General features: G+C 39.1%; 1 protein-coding gene across 3 annotated transcripts in view; it reads right to left on the bottom strand.

Moving 5' to 3' along the window:
- LOC144002275 (long-chain fatty acid transport protein 6) overlaps positions 1–20,216 on the bottom strand; it is an 81,230-nt gene extending 61,014 nt beyond the window's left edge. For all 3 annotated transcript variants that reach the window (XM_077497346.1, XM_077497345.1, XM_077497344.1), the window contains exons 1-4: positions 19,681–20,216; positions 17,657–17,860; positions 15,672–15,830; positions 15,318–15,442 (exon numbers count right to left, since the gene is read on the bottom strand). In XM_077497346.1, coding sequence (XP_077353472.1) covers positions 15,318–15,442; positions 15,672–15,830; positions 17,657–17,860; positions 19,681–20,155 — 963 coding nt within the window. In that variant the 5' untranslated portion in view covers positions 20,156–20,216. The remainder of the gene's footprint in view (positions 1–15,317; positions 15,443–15,671; positions 15,831–17,656; positions 17,861–19,680) is intronic.
- Positions 20,217–22,619: the final 2,403 nt, after the last annotated feature.

Raw genomic sequence — 22,619 nt, forward strand, 5'->3', positions numbered from 1 at the left:
TGGGCTGATAGGAGCAACTGGTAGAAGAGCGTCTGGATTCGTTGTTGAGTCAGTCAGCGAAAAGTTAAGTTTACCCTTGCCGACACTCATCGAATGTAATGACATTCCTAATAACCGCTCAGAGATACCTACTCCAGAAGTCGGTCACCATCACGCCCACCTGCAGCATGTTGGCAAAATGATCCCTCCATTAGACACCAATGCAGACATACTGCTTTTGCTCGGTAGGGATGTCCTGAGAGTTCATAAAGTCAGAGAACAAATAAACGGCCCAGATGATGCCCCATTCGCTCAAAGGCTCGATTTAGGATGGGTAGTTGTCGGTGATGTTTGTCTTGATGGGGCACACAAACCTTCCCATGTTAAAAGTTAGAAAACCTTCATCTTGGAAAATGGTCGCGCAAGCCGTCTTGAGCCATGTGAAAATCAAATCAAAGTCAAAGAGACATTATGCGGATTGCCTGAACACCGTCACAGCCCAGAGCACGCAAGCAATACCAGTACCAGTACCAGTAAACGACATGGACAACCTAGGACAGCAGATTTATGCACGCACACCCAATGACAACAATCTTGCACCTTCAATTGAGGACATGCAATTCCTTGAACTAATGGACTCTGCGTTTTACCAGGACGAAACCAATAGCTGGGTTGCTCCCTTGCCATTTCGCTCGCCACGGCAACGGCTGCCTAATAACAGACAAATGGCTTATGATCGACTCATGTCACTCAAGTGCACTCTTGAAAAGCGACCTCAAATGAAGACACACTTTTGAATTTATGGAAAATATGTTCAATAAAGGACATGCAGAAGTTGCACCACCTCTTGCCCAGAACCAAGAGTGTTGGTATCTGCCTTTATTTGGAGTATATCACCCAAGAAAGCCTAATAAAATACGGGTGGTGTTCGACTCCAGCGCCACTTACAACGGACTCTCTCTCAACGATGTCTTGCTGACAGGCCCTAACCTCAACAATAGCCTCGTTGGGGTGCTCATGAGATTCCGGCAGGAGCAAGTGGCAATAACCGCCGACATTGAACACGTTTCATTGTTTTGTAGACAACGAGAACCACAGAGACTTTCTCCGCTTCCTTTGGCACAAAGACAATAACATGGCCAATGAAGTCATTGAGTATTGCATGTGCGTGCACATCTTTGGAAACAGTCCCTCACCCGCCGTTGCTATTTACGGCTTGAGAAGGGCCGCAACAGACAAAGAAACACACTTCGGCAGCGAGGTGTGAAGGTTCATTGAACGTGATTTCTACGTCGACGACGCTCTCAAGTCATTCGCCACAGAAGAGGAGGCAATAAAAATCCTAAAACGTGCACAAAACGCTCTTTCATGCTCTAACCTTAGATTGCACAAAATCACCTCTAATCGGCCAGCAGTTCTCAAGGCCTTTCCCTCGGATGATCTTGCCAAAGATATCGAAAATCTGGATATTTGCAGTCAAGAGCCTCCGATACAACGCAGCTTAGGTTTGTCATGGAATATTGCCACAGATACGTTCATGTTCCGGATCGCTGACGACCAAAAGCCTTTCACACGCAGAGGTGTCCTGTCTACAATTAATAGTCTCTACGATCCACTTGGATTCATTGCTCCTATCACAACACAAGGTCGATTGATCCTTCGGGAGCTGAATAGATTAACGGGCGAAAAATGTGACTGGGACGCACCTCTCCCGGGAAACATGAGTGCAAAATGGACTAAATGGAAGGAATCTCTTCAAGAATTGGAAACTCTTCAAATACCACGAACCTATACTTCTCTCTCTACAACACACGCTCAAAAGAAAGCTTGTTGTGTTTGCTGATGCATCAGTAAATCCCATTGCTGCCGTTGCCTACATAAAGGTATCAATAGCAGATCACTCGGAAGTTGGGTTTGTGTATGGAAAATCAAAGTTAGCACCCCAAGCCGGTCTCACCATTCCAAGACTTATGCGCCGCAGTGCTAGCTGTCGAGGTTGCAGAATTGATTATAACAGAAATGGACATTAGGTTTGACAACATCGAGTACTACACCGACAGCAAAGTTGTACTATGTTACATATACAACAAGTCTCGCAGATTCTATGTGTATGTTCATAATCGACACCAGCGCATCCTTCAGTCAGCAAACTCTAACCAGTGGAAGTATGTCCCTTCCGAACTGAACCCGGCTGACCATGGGTCCCGGTCTGCACCAGCAGCACTACTGAGCAACACCACATGGTTAGTAGGACCAACTTTCCTCACCAACTCCACCTCCCGGATTTGGTCCCGAGTTACATTTGACCTCATTGACCCTGTTCGGGATTGTGAGGTACGTCCAGCAGTGGCGACAAATGTAACACACGTTGCGAAAGAAAAAATAAATGTTAAACGCTTTGAGCGATTCTCTAAGTACCGTCTTCTCATTAGAGCAATAGCTTTCTTGATTCATATTGCCTGCACCTTTACTCAATCCAACAAAAATCCCAGCTGTCATGGTTGGCACCTTTGTCAACCTTCAGAAGATGACCTCCTAAAGGCTAAAGTGTGCATCATAAAGAGTGGGCAAATTGAGTTCTACCAAGAGGAAATCGAATGCATACAGAGTAAGTGCAAGATTCCTCCTTCAAGTACTCTTTGGAAATTGCATCCTGTGCTCGACGACAATGGACTCTTAAGAGTTGGGGGCAGAATCGTACAATCTGAGCTAGGCATTGACATCACAAACCCTCTCATCATTCCTTCTCGACACCACCTGGCAACCCTCCTTATACGTCACTACCATGAGACTGTGAAACACCAAGGAAGGCATTTCACTGAAGGTGCTATTAGGGCTGCAGGGTTCTGGATAGTTGGGGAAAAACGAAGCATCAATGCACTACTATTCAAATGTGTCATTTGCAGGAAACTACGAGGAAAAACTGAATGGCAACAAATGGGAAACTTGCCACCAGACTGAATACAAGTGGCCCCTCCCTTTACCTACTTAGGTATTGATGTGTTCGGTCCATGGGATATCATTTCCCGTCGCACAAGAGGAGGACAAGCTAGCTCTAAAAGATGGGCTGTAATGTTCTCCTGTATGTCGACAAGAGCAGTCCATATCGAATTAATTGAGGTAATGAGCACTGACAGTTTCATTAATGCTTTGAGACGTCTATTTGCAATTCGAGGTCCAGCCAAACAAATACGATCTGACTGTGGCACTAACTTTGTTGGCGCGTCCCGAGAACTGAGGATGGATGAGGAAAGTCTCAAAGACGTTGGGAAATATCTCAGTGAGCAGAACTGCACATGGATTTTCAATCCGCCCCATGCATCTCATACGGGTGGGGCCTGGGAGCGGATGATTGGGATTGCCAGGCGCATCCTCGACTCCATGTTTCAAGACTGTAGAAAGGCACAGTTAACCCATGAACTACTGTCTACGTTTATGGCTGAAGTTTCTGCCATTATGAATGCGCGGCCTCTTATTCCAGTGTCGTCAGACCCCGACTCACCTCTTATCCTTACACCGTCAATGTTGTTTACAATGAAGACAGTGCCCGTGCCACCTCTTCCTGATGACTTCAACCATGGGAGACTGTTGAAGGAACAGTGGAAAAGAGTGCAGGTTTTGGCCAACACCTTCTGGTCTAAATGGAGGCATGAATATCTGCACACGCTTCAGGTTCGACACAAGTGGCAAGATGAAAAACCTAATCTCAAAGAAGGAGATGTTGTTCTGCTTAAAGAAACTCTAGTGAAGAGGAATGAGTGGCCGATGGCTATCATTACCAAGACTTTCCCAGGCCAAGACGGACTTGTCAGAAACCTTGAAGTAACCACTTCTCAAACAGGACAAAAAAAAAAACATTTCTTCGCCCTGTTACAGAAGTGGTCTTGCTCTTGTCTTCTGAATGTTCTTCTGTTTAGAGAGTGGGATCTTATAATCCCAGGCGGGGAGTGTTATGTTTATCGTTCAGTTTGTTCATTGTGTTAGCGCACCACCCAGTGGTTAAATTGCGTCGTTGTACCACCTAGTGGTTAATGTTATTTGCGTGTGTGGAAATAGAAGAAGTAGTCAGAAACCGGAAGGAATTGAGCTCAATGAAACTAGCGGACAACTCCAATGAAACTAGTGGACAACTCCAATGAAACTAGCGGACAACTCCACTTTTCCCTTCTGAGAGTTCTTTGTTCAAGCATCGTCTGTAAGTGATTTAAAAGAAACTTTGCATACTAAGCATGTAACGCTTAAATGTGTGCCAAATTGTAAATGTTTGTCAATTTAAATTGCTAATCGCCATCGCTAATTGTTAGCATATGCTAATTACATTTGTTGTCCTATTATTATTATTTATGTGTATGGAGTGCAAATGTCAATATTATGTTTCTTGTTGCAGTTTCACAATATAAATAGACAACTTCACTGCACACCTGGACTCCGTGGAGTTTGTTTATGAATGTTTAGCTGCTTGGATAAGCTTGCCCTTCGTCTAGTAAGGCCTTGACAGTTGGGTTAAAGCCCAATTCACACTGGCTGCGGAACGGACGCGGTGCGTTTTCCGTACGGCGGCTGTCCGGACGCCGCAAGGACTGCAATTCACACCGTGTGCGTTGCGTGTCCAGAAATCTGCTCCCAACAGACCATGAGATCACGTGGGGTTCACGCTGGAGAGTTGAGTTCACCCAATAACAACCATATGTGTGTGTGTGTATATATATATATATATATATATATATATATATATATATATATATATATATAATTGGGCTTAACATTGCTTCCTAGTTGATGGACTAATGTTGACAAATAGTTGATTTATGGGGCTCCAGGTGGAGAAGTGGAACCGTCACTTGCCTTCGGAGCCGATTGGCGTGGGTTCGCTTCCCCATGTAAGTTTGTGTGCTTGTTTGTGTGAGTGAGTGAGTGAGTGAAAATAAATAAATAAATAAATAAATAAAAAGTTGATTTATGATTTACTCGGGAACATGATTGAGAAGTCATTGAATTATGGATGAGCAGGGGTTTTGGTCAAAAAATAGTTGTGTTTGTCGTTGACTAAACTCTTTTTTTTTTTTTTTTTTTTTTTTTTTTTTAAGTTTTTTTTTTTTGTACTTTGTCACTCACTCACTCACTCACACAAACCAACATGGTCTCCTGGGCAGGGAAGCGAACCCATGCCACCTGTGGTGTCCAAACTCAATTGAAAACCATTGTGTGTGTGTGTGAGTGCGTGTATATGCAGGTGTTTGTCATTAACTGGGAAGACAGCTCAATGAACGAATTCCACTGCTAACATCTCATTTCAGCTTCCATACTCAAGGTAAGCCTGTTGCTCTTCTTTCGGGTTTTTAACAGCAGAGTAGAATTAATCATTATTACTTGTATTTAGAACACTTTGCCTGACACAACCTGTCAAAGTTGCTGGACCGACATTACTTGTAAAGCCAGCCTACTTGGCTTGGATTAGGGCTGGGTTAAACGATTATATTTGTAATCGATTAATCTAGAAAATAGTTTTTCGATGCATCGATGAATCTAACGATTCGCTCCTGACTAAACCAGCGTCTCCGATTGCCACTGTGAGACTAGCGCTACTAAATACAAGATCACTAGTTAACAAATCATTGTTGATTCATGACATTATTATGACATATGATTTTGACTTATTTCTCCTCAGTGAAACATGGCTAACAGAAGGTTCCTGCAACACTGTTCTCAATGAGGCAACACCAACAAATTTTAGTTTCATGAACAAATGTCGTAATGGCAAAAAAGGCGGTGGACTTGCTGCCATTTTTAAATCTCTATTTCAGTGAAAAGAAATTTCATTGGGAAGCTTTAATTCATTTGAATATCTTAGTCTTTTGGTAAAAGGTGAACCAAACATCGTCATTGTCATAATTTATAGACCTCCAAAACAAAAAGTAGAGATAGACCGATAATCGGTCGGGCCGATAATCGGGGCCGATATTTGACATATTGGTACATATCGGTATCGGTCTGTTTTATTAATCTGACGGCCGATATGAGCGATCCATTTAAAACTCCGTCTTTTCGCTTCGAATGCAGCCCAGAGCGTCTCTGTCTGTTATGGAGTCCAACTCCAGCAATGTAACGCCCATAGCAGCATTTGATTGGTTAGCCGTGCAAGAGCCAGAACCAATCAGTAGTGTATGCCTGTATCACAGTAGCCGGTCACACACGCACCCACGGACACAACGCGAGAGACACATGCTTCGAAGGTAAATTAAAAGAGAAGAGACTCCGCCGATCGTTTCACCATGATAAGCTAAACACATTGAATTATGTTGTGTATTAAATGCACTATATGAATGGAGCTGCATTGCCTTGCATTGAATCCCCGCTAGCTAACAGTGGTGTGTTCAGCTTAGCATGTAGGCTAACACCCAGTAGCTAATTCGCTACTTGAACTACTCGGGGAGGGAATCACACACATTTTCACTTAATTAAGTAAATAATGTTTGTTAGAAAGGTTCCAAATATTCACAGTTGTCATTATTATATTGTCTAGTTCCATGTTAAGAGTAGAGTAACGTCATTATATTTACCTCTCGTGACGCACACATTGCATTCTGGGTCACGTCCACTACTTGTTGCATAGCGGTTATTATGCAGTGAGATGCCACAGTGACACTAAATAGCGTTTAGTTACTTTATATTGTGTTTATTTGTCGCACTGGTTTGCCATTGTGTGCCTTAAGCTTCGACGTTGATTTGATTGACAGCTCGTTGTGCACCTCGTTAAAGTCCGCTCCGTAACAAATTAAGTGTCTCAAACACCGTTTAACTACACGAACGTGTTCTCTTCCGTATGTTTGGCATTAGTAGAGAAGTGCACTAAAGTATAGTGTGCTTATTTGCTCGTTTTGTCTCTCTTTTCCCGTCATGTCTGCTGTGAGTTGGGACATTATGCTCTCAATGGATGCCACTAATATGTAACATCTACGGCCGTAGTCGGCTGCAATTAATGTTCAGTGATGTAATTTCGTTACGTGCCTCATACTTTGAATAATGAGCTCATGTTTGGTGTGTTGTATAACTTTCTCGTGTGTTAGTAACTATTCATGTGGACAGCTAAGATAGTGCTTGTTAATGTGAATTAGCAATGTTGCAGCCCAGTTATTATTTAGACAAGTACATCTGTGCCATTAAGTGATACAGTACAGTACAGTAGTGAGAGAATAGTGTGCCCATATACACACACGTGTCTATAAGTGTAAAACACATTAAACAGCAGAAAGTGGCAGCGGTCCACCGCAACAATGTCTGTTTAACCAAGTTATTCTTACTATTATTATAACCAAGTTATTTTACTCTACCTTTTTCTGCGTTGATTGGGGCATCCTAAGTGGCAGTAAACTACATGATGAAGTGTCTTTTGACAGTTCTCTTGTAGAGAAGAGTAGCATGATATTGCTGTTCTCGATTTAAGATCCTCAGCTTATCAAAACTGTCTATATGGTAACAAGAACAATAATTATAATAAGGTCTACAAGAACTGTATGGTGTTCAGGGATGAATAGTTTTTCTCATGGAATTTTTTTTATTTTTTTTTGCTGTAGTAATAAGTAATGCCACAGCTGATGCACATTTTGAATGACAGGGTTCCTCCTATAACTTCAAAATATAAAAATATAACATTTATAGAATAAAACTACAAGTATCCCAAATGCTATAAAAGGTAATGTCACATTGGCCCCCACATTTAACTCCCCCCGCCACCAACGTCTTATTGCAGATAGAAGGATGTAAAATGAAAAGTGCAGTGTGAGAATCCATTGTAAAGAACGGTTAGGGTTTGCATTATTCAAAAATTTGGTGCCAACATTTTAACTTTTACTGCAAATGAATATCGGCTTCAAATATCGGTTATCTGCCTCCTTGACTACCGATAATCGGAATCGGTATCGGCCCTGAAAAAAGCATATCGGTCTATCTCTAACAAAAAGGCAGATTCATGGAGGAATTTGAAGAAATGCTGTCAGTAATTTGTACCGACTATGATTATCTGGTCTTAACTGGAGACTTTAACATTCATGTTGACAACAACTTGGATAAAAATACCAAAGAATTTTGTAATATACTTGATACTGTTGGTCTCTCACAACATGTAAAAGGTCCAACACACAATCAAGGTCACATTCTTGATCTCGTCATCTCTAAAGGTGTTGACATTTTATCTGTTGAGGTGAAAGATCTGGCTATTTCAGATCATTCCTGTGTGTTTTTTGAGTTATAAACAATCCCAGAAGCTCAAACAACTACTGTCTCTATTAAAAAAAAAGGTACATAAATGAGAATACAAGCAACATGTTTATGGAATTAATGGCTGCATCACCAACTGTAAATGCAGAGACTGTTGATGAACTTCTGGATGAATTCACCTAAAAAATCTCAAATGTTTTGGATGCTGTTGCTCCTATTAAAACTAAGACCATTTCATCCCGAACTAAAACACCTTGGAGGTGTGCTACCAACATAATGACTTTGAAATCTAAATGCAGAAAAGCAGAGCGAAAGTGGAGAAAAACTAAACTCCAAGTTCATTTTGACCTGTACAGACAATGTCTTTGTCATTTTAACCAAGAGTTAGTAATAGCTAGACAACAACACTTTTCTGAAATTATTAGTAGGAACCTCAACAATACACGCACTCTATTTGCCGTGGTTGACAAACTTACAAATCCCCCAAATCAAACAGCGCCAGAACTCCTCTCAACAGATAAATGCAATGAATTTGCCTGCTACTTTAGTGAAAAGGTACAAGCCATCAGGTCAAACATTGTTACAAACAAGCAAAATAAAATGATGCAGCACTTAAAATCACCTAGGAATAATTTAATTACCATGGCAGAATTTGACTCAGTGGATCAAAATACTGTAATAGACTTGGTTCAGCAATTGAAACCTTCCACGAGCTGTCTTGACTCAATACCATCTGGCTTTTTCAAAACCATTGTGAAATCTGTTCAGATCGATTTACAACAAATAATTAATTGCTCACTTCAATCAGGTGAGCTTCCTAAATGTCTGAAAGTAGCCGCCGTCAAGCCCATTCTAAAAAAGAGAACACTGGATGTCTCCCTGCTAGCAAATTATAGACCAATCGCAAACCTTCCCTTCGTAACTAAAATAGTTGAAAAAGTGGTTTTCTTGAGCTTAAACGGACTTTTGGATAAATTCCAGTCAGGTTTCCGACCTCATCACAGTACAGAAACAGCCCTGATTAAAGTACTGAATGATATAAGATTGAGCACTGATGCAGGGAAGGTATCAGTGCTCGTCTTGTTGGACCTCAGTGCAGCATTTGACACGATTGATCATAATATATTGTTAGACAGGCTGGAAACTTGGGTGGGATTAAATGGAACAGTCCTTAAATGGTTCAGGTCCTATTTGGAGGAAAGGAGTTACTTTGTGACCATTGGAAATTTTGAATCTGATTGAAAGGCCATGACATGTGGTGTCCCTCAAGGGTCAGTCCTTGGACCCCTGTTGTTCAGTCTGTATATGTTACCTATGGGTCAAATACTTCAGAACGCCGATGTTGACTATCATAGTTATGCACATGACACACAATTGTATTTATCAATGTCCCCAAGTGACAGCAGTTCTATTAACGTATTGTGTCATTCTCTAGAGCAAGTTAACAACTGGGATGAACCAAAATTTCCTTCAGCTGAACGAAAACAAAACGGAGCTCATTGTTTTTGGCAATAAAGAAAACGAGGATTGCTGTTAAAAAAAAGCTTGAGTCACTGTCTTTAGAAACTAAGGACCAAGTTCGAAATCTTGGGGTACTAATAGACTCAGACCTGACCTTCAGCAATCATATTAAATTCATCACTAAAACAGCCTTTTACCAGCTGAAAAACATATCCAGACTGAAGGACTGCATGCTTCAAGCAGACCAAGAGAAGCTTATCCATGCTTTATCTCCAGCAGACTAGATTACTGTCTACGGTCTTCTGACTGGACTCTCTCAAAAGAACATGAGACAATTGCAGCTCATTCAGAACGCTGCAGCTCGAGTTCTGACCAAAACAAAAAGATCAGAACATATTACTCCAGTACTTAAGGATTTAGACTGGCTCCCAGTCAGCTGTAGAATCGATTTTAAGGTTCTGCTACTCGTCTATAAATTACTAAATGGTTTGGGTCCTGAATATATCCAAGAAATGCTGATTGAGTACAAACCCAGCAGGGCTCTGAGATCGACTGACTTGGGCCAACTAGTGGAACCCAGAGTTCGAAGCAAACATGGTGAAGCTGCATTTAGCTATTATGCTGCACACAGATAGAATAGGCTACCAACAGAAGTGAAGTCAGCCCCGAGTGTAAATGCTTTTAAATCCAGGTTAAAAACTTGGCTTTTTTCTTATACCTTTGATTAGGGACTTTTAAACAGCTTTAATTAAGTGTTGGTTGTTTTTTTTTTTTGTTTTTTTTTAAAGACTTCCTTATGTTAAATGTTTTAAAGTTTGTTGAATAATGTTTTAAGATTGTTATTGTACGTTCTTTTTAGTAAATTTTGTAACCTATTTTCATTTATTTTTCTTCCTCTGAATGTTAACTGTTTCTTGATGCTTTTGTGTTGTCTTTCCTTGTGTAAAGCACATTGAGTTGCCTTGTGTATGAAATGTGCTATACAAATAAACTTGCCTTGCCTTGCTTTTAAATTCGATTCGATTCCGATTCGATTATCTCCCTATAATTTGACCTCTATAGCAATTAATGCTAATTTATCTCCATGAGTAAAACACAATTTTCTTCTTTCCAATATATTTTTATTCAAGTTTAAAAAATGAATTTTATTGAACAATACGACAAAGTGCACACAGCTCTAGTGCAATGGAATCCTACAATCAAGAAATAATAAAATAAAGCTCTCTTTTAATAACTAAAACTGCAAAAGCCACAATCTGAACCAAAATCTTATCAACATTTTAAAAAAAAACAAAAAAAAAAACTAACAGCAGTGGTGACGGCTGCAATTTTCAAAACAACACAGCTCCACCACCACTCTCACGCTTTCTGTGTGCATCTGCTCAGGTGTGTGTGTGTGTTGTAGTCATGTGTTGTGTTGGAGTGGATGTTCGCATCTCAACATGCTCAGCTGTCAGGCTTGCCTCTTTTTTTGTTGACTATATTTCCAGTCACTGAAAAAAGCCTTTCATATGGCATTTCATATGGATGTTGCTTGTTTTAATAGACAGAAAAAAAAAAGAAAAAAGTTTACGTGTATTTGAAAAAAAAAGTGTCAGCAACAAGCGAGTGTGTGAGGGATGTGTGTTTGCGTGTGTTAAAGTGGGCAGTGGGTACATGTTCTGTGTGCAAGGCTGGAGCACAAGTTACGTGGTGCAGTTTGGATGAATGACGGGGTTACTCATTGCCAACAAGGAAAGAAAAAAAGTTGAAAACATACGACGTCTTCTCCACACAAGAAGCTCCCGGGTGCCTCCTCTTAATTGCGGTTGTGCTTTTATGGTATGCCAAGTACTTTGCATTTTTAGGTGTAAAGTACTCCCATACTTCGGACGTCTTATTACGAGGTTGTTTCTTCTCCCCGGACTCGATGCTACTCGATGCTGCGGTCGCTGGTATTTTTTGATTCAATAACTGTATCCCGTCGCGCTGCGCACAACGGAAGAAAAAAAGGAGGCAATTCTCAGCTTCCGCGTCATCTATCTATTAGAAACAATAGACACATCATTGTATTGTGTCATTGCTAGCTTGCTTCACACTTCGACAATTAAAAAAAAAAAAAAAAAAAAACTCCACACCTTCTCCATTTTTGACCCGGCCCCTGCCGGTACACGTAGCTTGCTTGTCCTGTCTTCTGGGTATCGCAAACCACAACGATCGTTGCCCTCCATTGCTACACTGTAATTGTGCACAATATCCGTGCATTGTACGTTCTGCTTTCTTTTTTTTTTTTTGCGCCCTGTGTTTTGTCTGTAAGGTAACGTATATTTGGTGGCCCCAAAAGTGACGCATTGACGTGCATTTATTGCGTCGACGTGTTTTTTGCGTCGACGTCATCGATGACGTTGACGCGTTGTCCCAGCCCTAGCTTGGATGCTAGCTGTGTAGCATTTAGTTCAGGCAAACCCAATTATTTTTCCTATCGATTGTAGCCAAATCATATGTGTGCTGCATTTGTGTGTGGTATGTGGTATGGTATATTTGGTGAGGCACTTGGGTTGCGAGGGTTACCTGCACACCTGTCGGGTGTAAAGTAATCAACCAGTCATCATAGAAGGAAGGCACAGGTGTGCACAGTTAGAGGGTTATTTGAGCAAGGAAGCCATGATGAAAGTTGTAATATCATTCACATAAAGGAGAGAAAGTACTGGCCCCAGAATTGATCCCTGAGGCACCCCACAAGTTACCCCGGGTTTACACCGGTTGCGTGTGCGGTGCGGTGCGTCTTGACTGCGTGCTCTGGACGCGTCAATTTTTTGGCCAATCCACACCGGCTCCGCACAGCTGCGGTCCAGCAGCTCCGTCGCCGACCACTTCACGCCGTGTCTCGCGTGACCGCGCGCGATCATGTGGCATTAAAAACAACGACAAACACACAGAAAGTCTGTGATCAACAGAGAAGCAGAAAGAGGTGGACTTTTATTATTTTGTGGCTTTCTACCTCCAATATAAACCTCTCCTCGTCCATGTTCGCTGGTGTCTAAACCGTGAATGAGCACCTCACACGTTAACTCCAGGCCCGTCTACGCCCACATCACGTTTTGCTAGCATGCTTGCGAAATAGGAGCTGGCGAGTGTTTTATCTTGAAAGGTAACCGGAAATTTATTTTGAAACTGCGTCGGCCTTCCTGTCCCGCTCGATGTGTTTTGTGCTAGCTTGCCATTTGCCGGAGGCCTACCTCTGCGGCGTCCGGCAAAAATAGAAAATAGGTCTATCCTTGCGGAAGGGCTGCGGCACGCCGCAGCTGAGATGCAGTCGACACGCAACGCACCCGCAAGCGGTGTAAACTGCACCATTCGAATGAATGGAATCTAATTGCTTGCGTCGCCGGAACGCAACCGCACCGCAACCGCATCCGGTGTAAACCGGGGGTTACATAACTGGGTGTTGACTGTCTACTATTGAATTCAACATACTGTTTTCTATTTTTTTAGATAACTAGTGAGCCATTGATGTGCAACACATCTGATACCATATTTAAACAATTTTTGCAATAATATTTTGTGATCTAAGGTGTCGAATGCTTTGTGTAAATCCACAAAAACACTTACTATGTTTTTTTTTTTTATCCATGGCAGTGGACATTTCTTCAGTTAACTCCATTAATGCCATAGCAGTTGAGTGGTTGGAACGAAGCCCATATTGGCTGTTACTTAAAATTTTATACTTGTCTATAAATTGATTTAATCTTATTGCATACAATTTTTCCAAAATTGTCGACAGTTGCGGGAGTAAAGATATAGGTCTGTAATTCGAAAAATCATGTTTATTTCCTTTTTTAAAAAGTGGGATTACTTTAGCTATTTTCATTTTATCAGGGAATATTCCTGTTGTAAATGATAAATTGCAAATGTACGTAAAAGGCTCTATGATCACGTCTATGATTTGTTTTGTCAGTGATATATTAATATCTGTACAATCATTAGATTTTTTTACTGGCAAAATTGTGAACGATGTTCAAAATTTCGCTGGCTTGTACAGCCTCTAGAAAAATGCTGTTTATGTTAATAGGTATGATTCCATAATCAATACTTACGTCGGGAATATTATGTGATAATCTTGGGGCAATATTTACAAAATAATAATTGAATTTGTTTGCAATTTCCTCTTTGTCATAAATAACCATATGGTCCTTAATAAAATGGTTTAGAGAGATTGTTTTTGCCTTGCCTTTATTCAATATTTTGTTTATTATATACCCGGTATTTTTTTTTGTACTGCGTTTGACTTTTCTCTAGTAATTTAGTGAAGTAATCAATTCTTTGTCTTTTTAAGATGGAGACCAGTTTATTTTTTATATTTTTTATACCTTGACTCTGCATCTTTTGTTCTTTGTTTAAGGAACATCTATATAGAATTTTTTTCTTTTTTCTTACAGGCGTTTTTCAGCCCATTTGTCATCCAAGGCAACTGTCGTTATTAAAAATGTCTAATTACAAGGTAATCGATCGAAACTTGAAAACTCTCATCTAATCATGGATAATGATGAAGAATAAGTTCAGATTTTTGTCATTCACTTAGCGATCTAATGTGACTTTCTTGACCTGACCTGACACAATGGGCACCTAAAACATCATAAGAGAGCAAAATTACCAAGCAAATTATATTACTGTAAATACATCGGCATTGCAAGGAACTGTAGGCTTCCTCTATCTCCAAGATTGTGTTTACTAGGTGACTTAACAATAACTGAGCTACCATGTAAACAATCTCAATCTATACTTATAGTCCTTACTATTGCTAAAAAAAATAATCCTTGTCAATTGGAAAAATAAACAATCTCTAAATATCGACCACTGGTTAAACTTACTAATAAATTATATCTCAATGGAAAAAATCTCTGCCTTAAATAAAAATCAAGTATCAAGATTTAAACAAATATGGTCTAGGTACATAGAATATTTTAATCTAATCTTCCTCGCTTTGCTGGGCCGCGGTTGACGGCTTCTTTCTTTGGTGGCGGTCCTTATACATGCCAGATCAATCGCACCAGCATCTACTGAAACAGAATTCGCCTCTCCCTCCCACAGCCCGTTGAATCAGTGGGTGCTGGTGTCTGCGGATCTCACTTTGCTTTATCTATCCTTCCCTCCTTCCTCTCTTTAGTTTTTCCTCTGGTCTCTTGAGATCTCGTTAATTTGTTGGAATTTAGAGGCTTCTGGGGTTGGCGTAAGACTTTGATTTTGTAACCATGGGGAAGGCAGGAAGTGTTTGGTCGGTGCTGGATTTCACTTTGATTTATCTTTCTTTTCTCTTTATCTTTTCTGACCTTTTCTCTGGTCTCCTGACCATTTGAACCTCACGACTCTGGCGAGACTCTGAAGTACCTGGTTAAGGTGAAGGGTAATGGGATTTTTATAAGGTTTTAGGTGAATTAGTGAGTTTAAATTTATACGTATTTGCACGCACACACGCACACGCACGCACGCAAACGCACACGCACGCACGCAAACGCACGCACACATACACACACAAAAAAAAGAGAAAAAAGAGCAATGATGATAAGACGCTGAATCGGTAAGACTACCGAATGAACAATTCTGAGCTCTTAAAAAAAACAAAAAAAACAAAAAAAACAAGGAACGACAGGGGTTGGGGTTGCTTTTATATGTCACCTTACCACAGCATGGTTGACCAGATATCGACAGAGCTCTCCGATGTACTGCACCACTGTCACATTGTATTTCACACAGTCCTTCCAAAACTGACTGGCTGAAAACTTCTTCTTTAAGACACAAGTTGCACCTTGGATACAAATGAAGAAGAACACATAGCAGACAAGTGATTAGAAACAAACGACCATTAAAACCACAATGGATGCTCTGATATAAATACATTTGGCCAGTTGTTATTGCTCTACATTCTATTTGATAGTAAGTCTATGGATGTACTTTTCTTGTAACTGTAATGTATTCTTTTATGTACAGATTTTATCTCTAGGACAACAATTGTTCTCCATCAGCCTTGTTCTTACCAAGGTGTATACATCCTCCAATGCCTAACAGGGAAGCAGACATGTGGTAAAGAGGAAGAGTGATGTAGATTACGTCATCAGATGTAGCGCCACACATCTCAAAGAATGCCATACTCATAATGGCTTTAAGATGACCCACACGTGCCGCCTTTGGGAAACCTGACCGAAAAAGAGACAACTGAAATGAACAGGTTCTTCTAACTATTCTATAGTACTTACATTTTTTAATTAATTGGACACAGTGCATAAATAATTTCTGAACCATTCGCTGTGAGCTGACGTGAGTTGAATAGTTTAAAACGCTAACAGACACAGGCAGAAAAACAGGCAGACAAGACAGAGAGATGTAAAGATAAACAAGTATTCATACACTTTGAACTTTTCCACAAATTGCCACATTAAGCCCATATTTTTTATTTCATGTGTTGGACCAACACAAACTAGTGTATATATGTGAAGTGAAACCTGATTTTCAAACGTATCTATGAAATAAAACTGTAGAAAAAAAAAAAAGTGGACACCTTTTGCTGAAATTACAGCATGTCTTTTGGGGTATGTTTACCTTGGTACATTCCCTGGCAGTTTTTTTTTTTAACCATTCTTCTTGCAGACTAGCTCAAGCCCAGTCAAGATTGAATGGAGTGCATGTGTGAATAGCAATTTTCAAATTTTGCCAAAGATTCTCAATGGGATTTAGGTCACTCTGGACTTTCTAACGCTCAATCAACAATCCTAACACTTGAACATGTTTCGATCGATTCCATCAGAGTTCTGGCTTTATGTCTAGGTTCCTTGTCCCGCTGGCAGGTAAACTTGGTGTCACATTGTGTTAGTCTATAGCTGCTCTGTGTAATAATTTGACACAAAATATCTTCACAATAGTGTTTGTTTGACCATTTTATGACTGAAAAAGTTTGAAATTAGCTATTCACATTCAAACCCAAAAACGTTTTTAGTACTTTGCATTTCAATCCCAAACACGTGTACATGTTATATATATATATATATATATATATATATATATATATTTTATTTTATTTATTTATTTATTTATTTTTTTACACAAGAGCATAGAGGAAAGCTTTGACATGTAGCTTGACATAGAGGTGGCTTCAAGCAATGGTAGTTATTGCGTTCCATGTTTTAAAAACGGCCAGCAGGTGGCAACAGAGTATGAGCAATCAGTCAAGGCCATGTTGTAGACAAGCTCTTTTTGCCAGTTTCAACCAAGAATATGAATAATGATCAAATTTAGCTATATTCTCATCGGTTTGAATTTCACTTGGGAATTTCCCCCCCAAACTCTATTTTCAGAAATGGTCATTGTTCAATTATGGTACACCCATTTGATTAAAACACATGAAATCCCAATAAATAACATTTTAGTGCTGGCAATATAGAATATTTTTTAGAACCGATTAATTGACTAATCAGATTAATTTAAATTTTTCATTATAAATTGCATTACAAAAGTATTCCCCCTGATTACTGTTTATTAAGCAGTGATTGGTGCTTATTTCGTACATCGTACTCATACAGTGATTTAAAAAAATAAAAATAAAAATTTAAAGGAGGATGGATGTTGTACTATGTTACCAGTTAGGTAATCAGTCTTTCATGAAGGACTACATAAATCAGTGAACAAGTACTGTTGATATGCAGAAATCAGAGGATTTTGACCATTTTAAATTAAAAAAGGCTCCAAACGATTACTCGTTTTTAAAGTAGTTGTCAATGATAATTGATTACTTCTTGATTAATCAATTAATTCTGACAGCTCTATAAAATTTTCACTTGTGGTAGTAACATGACAAAATGTGGAAAAGTTCTCATTGAATGAATTAATTTTGGAAGTCACTGCTGTGTGAGTAAATTAATGAGGCCATAAAATACAGTTGCTTGTTATTTATACAACAAACTCTCCAAAAAAAAAAAAAAAACTTGAAACAAATGTTTTGGAGGGGATCCAATACTCGTGCAAATACCTGTGGTTCCTGAAGTAAATATGAAGAGGAAGTTGGACATGATGTCAACTTTGAGTAGCCCACTTTTGTTTTCTGTTGACATGTTTTCTGCCATATTCAGTAAACTGATGAAACCTTCAGAAAGTGGTGAGTGATGTACTACCCATACAGCGATGCTGTCTTTCTGTAGGTCAGGCAACACTACCTCTACCACATGATCCAAACCTGCAAAAACAGACACAATGAGACATTTCACCAATGCTGTATAGATGAACCAAGTAACGATAGTATGACATTCTTGTTCTCAAGTTCTAATAACTGTTGTTAACCTAAACCAGTGCTTCTCAAATGGCAATCTTTGCGAGAGAACGCAAAGCTTTTTGCGAAGGCACGCAATCTTTGCGTGGGCACGCAAAATGTTTTGCGAGGGAACGCAAAGGTTTTTTTTTTTCTACCATGTCACCTTAGGGGCTCCGTAGGATACAGTGTTATGCAGAGGTGTGCTTATAACAATTTCATAGACAAATGATACTATTTATTATCGTACTGGGGGGGCCCGCGATGTTTTCTTCTTACTGAGGGGGGGCATGACAGAAAATAATTGAGAAGCACTGGAGTAGAGAAACCTAAAAAACATGCAGGACTCAGTTCCTCGAGGACCGGATCTTGACACGCGTTCTAAGGCATCATCAGACAAAGTTTGTTTCTTTTATTGTTGCTCCTTATGATATTTTCTTATTTAAATGAGATCTTTCTTTTTTTTAAATTCTCTTATACGTTAATACGGATACAGTGTTATGCACAGGTGTGCTTATAACAATTTTATAGCCAAATGAAGATTTTTTCTTCTTACTAGGGAGTGGGGGGGACATGACACTATACAGGTGGGGCACTGACCTAAACAGAGAAATACTCATAAGATTGAATCTACAGTAAATATTTCCCCTACCCTATATATACATACATATATATATATATATATATATATATATATATATATATATATATCATTAACTATATGAAGATGACAAATTCCTCATATGACAGCTGCATATTTGCATAAATCACAATAAGCTGTTTTGATAATCATGTCAGCCACAATAATAAATATTAGGGGTGTGAATTGCCTAGTACCTGACGATTCGATTCGTATCACGATTCACAGGTCACGATTCGATTCGATACCGATTAATCCCGATACGAATGGTCACGATTCGATACCGATTAATCCCGATACAAATTTATAAGTCGATTGTTGCGATTTTTTTCCATTCAAATTTAGAAAATACCATCAGTAAATTTGTACATGTACACTGTAAGATTTGTATGAATATATTTATCTAAAACTTGAGGCTTATAACCGTGAGCCACTGTACACAAACAGTTTGCAATCTGTTTCACATTTGAACAGCATTAAAATAAAAATATTAAGGCTTAATGTGCCGTTCATATAACATTCTTCCATGCTGGGTGTGAATCCTAAAAAAAAAAAAAAAAAAAAAAAAAAAAAAAAAAAAAAAAAAAAAAAAAAAAAAAAAAAAAAATCGATTCTGCCGATTATTGAATCGATTCGAGAATCGCGCGATGTAGTATCGCGATATATCGCCGAATCGATTTTTTTTTAACACCCCTAATAAATATGCTATTAATATTAATATGAAAACACATGGGCTGAATGAATGTATTATGAATTACACGTTCTCATGCATATACAGTAGAAATGCAGTTATTAAGGTGGTGTTATTCTTAATATTTTCTGTACAAATAGCAGATCAGATTTAGCCCCTTTGTAAATAAATATGCAAAGTCGCAAATTCCTACAAATCTTTTTTAATTAACTTTTGTAGCCACCTGGTGGGGTAATCAGGTATCACAATTATTTCTTAATTTCTACTTCTCATATTCTAGGGGGGCTATATAGTTGTCTTTTATCAAATAGGTGTCAAATAAATTACATCAGAACTCATCTCAGGCGTCATAATAGCTCACTAACATTTGAGTAAACAAAAAGTGAAGCACAACTTGAAAGGAAATGCGCAAAATACCTGTGCCCACGACAACCGTCTTTGCTCCACAACTCTCAATGCAGTGAAGCAGAGATTTGGCTTTAATGTTGGTGTTGAGAAACGCTACTTCACATCCCAGTTTACAGAGTCCCAGCCATACGCAAATAAAATCCGGGTCGTTGCACATGAACAGAGCAACAATGTTTCCTTGTTTTAAAGACCTTTCACTGAATGCGTTCGCAAACTGGTTACTTCTTCTGTCCACATCCTGGTACGTCAGCCTCTGGTTTTCGAAGATAATGAAGAGCTTGTTCGGGTTCCTACTCGCCTGGAGGAGAAAGCAGTCCAAATATGTGATGATCCCTTGCTGCATGCGAGCTTGCAACGACTTTCTGTACATTCGGAGTTTCAAATAATACTTTAAATCCACCCACAAAAAGGGATAATATATTTTCTGATAGAGAAGAAGAGCCAACAAAGCCGCCAAAATACTCGTAAACACAGCACTTAACATCGTGTTAAAATCCGGACTTGTTGCAAAACGTTTGACAAGTAGCAGCAATGGGTGGAGGAACGCCGCAGAGTTCTCGCAGCTATTGGCAGTTCCACAATCCACAGCAACCTATCAGCTGCCAGAATGGGAAGGCGCAGTCTTCAAGTCTGCTATTATATCGATACTCTTGTATATATTCGGACACCTAACCAGAATTACGCTAACAGTATATTGTACTCAATATGAGTAGCGATTGCTGCACTAACTCAGGTGGCTCCATACCATAAAAACAACCACACTCTCCAGGGGTGTCACTCGGCTTTATGAACAGTGAAGGTGGGCGGGCACCCCCACCGGGGGCGGATACCCCCACCCCAGGAGATGCACAGGATGCGAGTGAATTTAGAGCACTCGCGCAAAACAGCTCACAAATACTAAAAAATAAAAATAAAATTGCTTTTTAACGTTTTTGGACAGATCAATCAGTTTAGTTACAGTGCAAAATCACCATGGATCATGGTCCCAATACACTTTACAAAAAAACAAACAAAAAAACAAAACAAATAACGCACAATCAAAACAAATCAGATACAAAAAATATATATGTCCTAAAGATATTTATGTTTGACTACATCTTTCACATACAATATGTTCTTAGCAGCTCACAAATATTGGTTGTACTGTTATTTTGCCCCTCTCAGCTGTGACAAAAAAACAAAACAAAACAAAAACAGAAATGACAAAGTAGTGTTTGATATTTTTTTATATAGTAGCAAAGTAAGTCGCATCAAGTAGCATGCGCAAGTCCATTTGACTCAGGGCCCTACATGATTTGGTACCCTAGGCGAAAATGTACATGGTAGCCCCCCCCAATCCCATAAAAAAAAAAACACAAAAAAAAAATAGATATATTATATTTAATAGCACACCACACAATAAATACCAAATTCCACAAACAAATAAAAATAAGAAAAATAACAGAAGTACAATGCAATGCAACTTTTTATTGCAATTTTTGCAAAATGACAGTATTTAAAACCTCAAAATGTTTTCACTATGTACATTAATAATTGTGTAAGATACAAAAAATAGTAAATGTATCAATATACAAACTTTGATATATCGTAAAACTTTGGCAATAAGATGATTCACAGATAATGTGAATAGTGTGCAAAAAAACTTCACGAAATAACTTAGGAACATAACGGCAAATACTTAAAATAGTGCACGCCGGGACCTCCTTGCAGCAAAGGCATCAATTGGTGCGTCAAAGGATAGCTGCCTGGATACTTCTTGATTGATGCTGATAAGTGCCAGTCTAGTTAGCCGTTCTTGTGACATGGTAGACCTTAAATAGTTTTTTATTAGTTTAAGCTTGGAAAAGCATCTCTCAGCTGATGCTACAGTCACTGATATGGTAGCGGCCACTCTGAGTGCTACCCACATGTTGGGATAGATTTCTCTAAGTTTTTTCTCCTCTAGAAAAACTAAAAGTTCCATGCTTGACATATTGGATTTTGGCCAGGAAGGAAATGACTGCATCTCTGCTAAGAGTTTTTTTTTTTTTTTTTTTTTTTTTTTTTCTATGTATTAGAGTACATATTGCACAAATAAGTAGACCCCGAGAAAAAGGCTTGTTAATTCCAGGCCTAGCAGACATGTTGCTACCCATAACAGTCATGGAGCTCATAGAAAATACTAGATGTAGTCGTTTTTGTTGTGGGTTGCTTTTTTTTTGTTTGTTTTTTTGCATTAGTTAATTTGATTAAATTGAAGATTTTGTAATCTATGCATCCTATTACAACCTTACTTTCATGTTGTGAGTCAAGTGCGTATTCTACAGAAAACATTTTGTCAATATTTTGGAAATTGTTCTTATGTTTATTGAGATATTGAACATCCATCCATTTTCTTGACCGCTTATTCCTCACAAGGGTCGCGGGGAGATATTGAACAAAATCTTTACATTTTTCAAAGGTGGTATACTCATATATGCTGAGCACTGTACATGATGCAGCAATAGCTGATATAACTGAAATAGTCACCTGGATCTAGAAGATCGAGCTTTGTGTCACTCAAAGTACTGCTGACTGGTGCTTGACTGGCTGTTGCTTCAGCTGTACATTAAACAAAATACATCACTTCAAATTATTTTGGTGTTAAAGCAGGGAAAACAAATCCATTTGCATTATGATAGAATACAATGTCAGAAATTATGGCTGTTTGTATTAAATGCACCATCCATGCACTTACATTCAGTAGCCTTTGGTGAAGATGACACTGAAGGATTGTTTACCACAGCTTCTGCAGGTGCTTGTTGTGGCTGCAAATATTTTCTCAGCGCATCTAGTTAAAAAAAAAAAAAATGCATTTACTATATCGATGTTTACATTAAACCAGCACATAATTCTTATTTTCAATAAATTAATAAATTAATGTGGTTATGTGAAACAATGACTTGTGCAAATCCATTTGCAGGTATCTG

The sequence above is a fragment of the Festucalex cinctus genome, chromosome 15, assembly GCF_051991245.1.
Source record: "Festucalex cinctus isolate MCC-2025b chromosome 15, RoL_Fcin_1.0, whole genome shotgun sequence".
Taxonomy (NCBI): domain Eukaryota; kingdom Metazoa; phylum Chordata; class Actinopteri; order Syngnathiformes; family Syngnathidae; genus Festucalex; species Festucalex cinctus.